This window comes from Gavialis gangeticus, unplaced genomic scaffold (genome assembly GCF_001723915.1).
Source record: "Gavialis gangeticus isolate Ggan-Ray unplaced genomic scaffold, GavGan_comp1, whole genome shotgun sequence".
NCBI classification, from domain to species: Eukaryota; Metazoa; Chordata; order Crocodylia; family Gavialidae; genus Gavialis; species Gavialis gangeticus.
Window position 1 is genome coordinate 23412999 of NW_017729034.1, and position 4970 is coordinate 23417968.

The 4970-nt window shown below is 43.2% G+C and overlaps 1 protein-coding gene across 1 annotated transcript in view; it reads right to left on the reverse strand.

Annotated features, from left to right (window-relative positions):
- The window catches only part of SLC4A1AP (solute carrier family 4 member 1 adaptor protein), a 35302-nt gene that overhangs the window by 25258 nt on the left and 5074 nt on the right, over positions 1-4970 (reverse strand). The window contains exons 3-7 of the mRNA XM_019526697.1: positions 4302-4488; positions 3465-3587; positions 1845-1905; positions 1147-1286; positions 655-815 (exon numbers count right to left, since the gene is read on the reverse strand). Of these exons, the coding sequence (XP_019382242.1) occupies positions 655-815; positions 1147-1286; positions 1845-1905; positions 3465-3587; positions 4302-4488 (672 nt within the window). The remainder of the gene's footprint in view (positions 1-654; positions 816-1146; positions 1287-1844; positions 1906-3464; positions 3588-4301; positions 4489-4970) is intronic.

The window sequence follows — 4970 nt, forward strand, 5'->3', positions numbered from 1 at the left end:
AATTCATTTCCTCAGAGAAAGTATTTTCACAGGTCTGCTCCAGCTTGCAAATTTCTCTTGCCTCCTCCGGTTTGCGTGTCAATTCATGGTTTGTATCAGGTGACTGAAAAGTCTAAGAACTGAGTTCTGCTATCTACAGAAGGCATAAACTTTAGTACTCCCTCTCCAGCCTACCTTGGGTCTTAAACAGAGAGGACTCTAGAGCAAGAGCACAGTTCTTCTCCCTGGACAGTATTTCCTTCTTTCCTGAGGTTGCTAATTAGCACCACACTACTACCAAGTGTCATCATGGTATCCAATTCCAAACCTCAGTTGGCAAATCTTCATATCACAAACTTGCAGCTCATTGCACATGAGCTACTGAAGCACTGCTAACAGTTTTCAGCTACTTTCATCCTGTGCTAGACTCAAAAGGCTTCCTCCACATGTCACTACAAGTTTTCAGTCCTTAAAGCCTTCAAACCACACGTTCTATGGCACCTGAACTCGAACTCTACTTTTGTGGTCTGACCCATTGATACATAAATACGGCTTTGAAGTGACAACATATTTTTCAAATCTCTCTGACCTTCCTTCCACATTCGTACATGCATGATGCACTCAATGTGATACCATAAATGCCTAGCCTTGCTGCTAACCTGAAGTCACACTTACCAAGGAATCGTAAGTCTCTGGTTTCTCTTCTATTTTCCCAGCTTTTTTCATTCTGTTCAGTCGTTTCTTTTCAACAGCTCCAGTTCGATCAAGAAAAGTGTCATCATCGCTATCATAAAAATCCTCCTCTTCCCAGTTCTTTGCTTTTCTCTTCCGGGATACTGAGGATGAGGGTGGAAGAGCAAGAAAGTAATGGATGTAAAGCCTTTGAGAAACAGTTGTTTGAGGTTAGAAGCATCTATTGCTGAGTTAAGAGTAGCTAATCATTTAGTATCATACACCAAACACGTCTTTCCTGCTCATGTGCAGGGAGGCTGGACCCAATGATCTGTAAGGTTCCTTCTAACCCCTAACAACTATAAAACTCACTCAGCATTTACATTAATAACATTTGACTATGTATACAGGAGGCCAAGGTTTTCTTAGCAGTTAATAACGTCTCACAGGGAGCACCTACAGACAAGCTACTGAAGCATTTGGTTGGTCACAAACCTGCCTCTTGCCGCAGCACACCCCTAGCATCCAGTATCCTGCAAGCTTCCAATGCACACTGTATCATTGCTTCTTTTTTCTTTCCTGAATGGGTAACCTCTGCCACCAGCTGCTTCCCTGATGCATCATCCACAGGCAACCTGTTCAGATCAAAAGCGTAAAACATAAATAGTTTCCACATGATGATCCAAGAGGCTACTACATTTGTTGCATATGCATTACTTTTTAATATCCAACGACAGACTCTTTTCTGAAACCTATTATTTCCATATTTCAGTTTTTATAGTACTAGTCAAAGCAGAAGTGTTAGTTCCACAGGCCAGTATATTTTAGGAACTGAGCATTAGTATCTCGCAAGTTTCCAAAGTTAGAAATTAATAATTTATATCATACAGGGGCAGGGATTCTCCAAGCCACAGAAGCCATTTCAGGATAATCTGTTATCATACAATTCTGACTACCACCTAACTTTCTCCTTGTTACCACAAGATGTCCATGGCCTTTTGGGAAACTTGGAGCTGAGAACTAGTACTTAATATATCTGGAAAGGCTACAATGGATTCCAAATAGCATACGCCTCTCAGTTTAAGAGATAATGGCTGCTAAATTCTTCCCCGCATATGACAAATTTTTGGGTTTCTCAAAGTAAGGACAGTTGAAGAAGGACAAGGCTACCCCTAATTTTAGAAAGTACATACTTCACCCTGCAGAGCCAGCTATTGTGTCCACGGTCATCATATTCATATTCTAATTCTTCCCCTAGACAAGAAACAAGACAGGTTGATGCAACTGCCCTAGTTGTAATAACAAGCAGTAATTCCCAGGGGTATGGGAAGAAAGCCAGAGCTAAGCAGTGAGAGAGACCAACCTTTCCTTGCCTAGATTTTCTCCTAAATGGATAGGATTTTCTCTCATCTATTAGATGATCCCATGATCTTATTACATTCAGTTGGTTATCCTTCACAATCCTAATACCTTTTTCTGAGGCATTACTTTCCAAAAATAAAGCAGCTTATATTCTTGGTTCACAAATGCATAACTTTTCATTTAGCCTGTTTTTTTTTTTTTTTAAATACAGATATCACATGCTCCAGATTGCTCTACTGAACAGACATATCATCATCAGGGATCCGGGTTTTCTCTGTTTAAAAATTGCAAATTCCCTGATAAAAACACAAATTCTCCAATTAAAAAGCCAAAATCTGTGATTAAAATGAAACATCACAAGATATATAGGTATCAGTTGAACATGTTGTATTGATATATTTACAATTTTAAAGCAATTTGGAAGCCTACCAGTGCCTCAATCACTGTAATAAAATAAACTAAATACCTATAACTTTTGGTATTTGATGTTAGGTTTCTTTTAATCATGAAAAGTCAAGAGCCTCTCCTTGCCCCTGTAGCTCACCAGGATGCAGGTCTAAGCCCCTCACTCCTCCCCACACCTAGCCCCCTGCTGGTGCCCCCCCCCAAAAGTGCCACTGGCATTTCCAGGCACACCACTGGCACTTCTGGGTCGGCAGGATTGGCTCTGGGGATTGCTTCTCCTGATGCGCTCCCTGGCCAGTGCTGTCCCTTACACCACGCCCATGCCTCGCAGGTTATCAGTCACATTGCTCACCAGCCCTTTGGTGCAATGGCCACAGCCCCCATGACTGGACCTCCGTGCTCAGGCACTTTGCCTATCTTGGCTACTCCCTGGTGTGATTTCCAGGCTTGCCTGCTTCTCTCAGGGAACAGCTTCTTTGTCTCTACTCCCCACCTGAGTATTTCACCTATGTGGGCTACTCCTGGACACTGTGTCCTGGCCTATAAAGTTCCTACATCTGTCCCTTTCTGGGCCTCTGCCTTACCTCTGCCCCTCTCTGGGCTTTGGGTTCCTGGCCCTCATCTGTTTCTGGGCTCTGGCCCTTCTCTCAGGCCTTTGTCCCTCTCTACCCTGTTCCCAGACTCTGGCCTTGCACCCAGGCCGCTGGCTCTACTCCTGTGCCTACTGACCCCTCTTTCACTCCTAACTCCCATCCACAAACCTCCGGTGCTGCTTACCCCAGGTCAGCTGTTACCCGGGAGCCCTGCTGCACAGGAGTGCCTCTTTCTGCAGCTCTGAGGGCTAGACTGCGCTGAGTTTATATGCTGCTAGCTGTGACTCTTGCCAGCCAGGTGACTCCCTTGATTGCCACCTAAGCCCTCACTTCAGCCTCATCTCCTCCTAAACGCATTCATTAAGCATCCTGGTCACACATACATCAATACTCGCTAAAAATCATCACAATGGAGGAAATGCCCAGCTATTAAAGGACAACGAATATACATACCTTCTCTGTCAAAGAAACCCTGCAGTGCCTTCCTAGGGTCCTTCATATAGAAAGCCTCTTGTGCTTCCTGATATTCAGTGGCAATTGGGTTTTCTTCAGCCTCATCTTCTTCTGCATCTTCCCCTGGAGGAACACAAACAGAAGTGCAAATAAAATAGGAAAGGAGTTTGGGAAGAGGACTGAAGTATATTTCAACCTTTACTAGGATGGAACAAGATATAAGGCACTATTTAGTACCCTCTTGTATAATAATTTTAAATTTATGTTAATTTGATGAATCACCTGCATTTCTGTATTGAGATTGATTTTAAATTGCTGTTTATATCCTTAAAGTTTACTTCAATAGGTGAAGTTACTGTCTGTTTTGCCAGTTTTCATGTTTCTTTGCAAGATTTGGTTCTCATTAGTATTAAACTGTAAAAATTAAAAGCTCAATTCTAATTGCCAAATAAATCCCAAAATGCAAAAAAATTCAGAGTCCCTTTTGTGAAGGTCTCAAAAGTAACTGCATGTTACGTTTGCTACAATGACATACACAACATAGCAAAAGTTAAGAAGAAAGTATAAACCTTAAAACTTGACTTCTTTTCTTTTTCTGGTTTAAGAACCGACATTAGTTACCTTTTCCTGTTTTTTCCCACCCACAAACTGGTTTGCACCTGCAAACCTCCTTATAAGGAGAAAATTTATTTCTATTAATTTTTTCCCCCCCTTCTTAATATACTGCCTCATTTGAAATTTAAGACCTAGTTCTTCTCTACCCAGGTAATGCTAAAAGCAGCTATAGTCTTTGTTTGCATGTCAGCATCTTCATTCAGAGATGCAAGCTATTATTACCCATTCCCCATGAGCAGGTCATATCATTGTTCCCGCTGGTCTCATTTTTTTTCTCTTCTTTCTCGTCATCTTCATCGGAGTCCTCGCCCAGCATGGTCTTCTCTAGCTTTGCCTGCTGCTCTTTGCGCAAAGTTTTCAGCTGAGTCACGGTTAGTTCAGACTCAGGCTCCTGATCTTCCTCTGGCCCCTGCAGCATAGGTCAAGGAATGCCTTTTAAACACATCTCAAGATGGCCCTTTTTCTTATGCATATGAAAATAAACTACGTACATTGCTGCAGAACTAATTTTCTTGGAGAAGAACACAGTGGTGCTATATTCTAGACTCCGAAGTCATTCCACTAGGCACTGTGGCCTTTACTTCCTATACACAGAAAGCCATAATTATGCTAGACTGTTAAACTGATACAAGTTTTAGATTAGTCATGAACAATGCAGGCCTTGGAGGCTTGGGGGGGAGAGGGGGGCATGGTGACCACCCACAGGTGGCAGCAGCAGTGGCGGTGTGGTAGTAGCAAGCAGGGATTGCCTGCAGGCGGCCACAGTAATGCTGGTAGTGAGGGCAGGTGTGACAGTTTGGAGGGGGGGAAGGAGTGGTGGCATCCACCCACAGAAGCTGGCCACAGCTTTGGCAGCAGCCAATTGCGGGGGGGGGGGGGGGGATGTGCCCC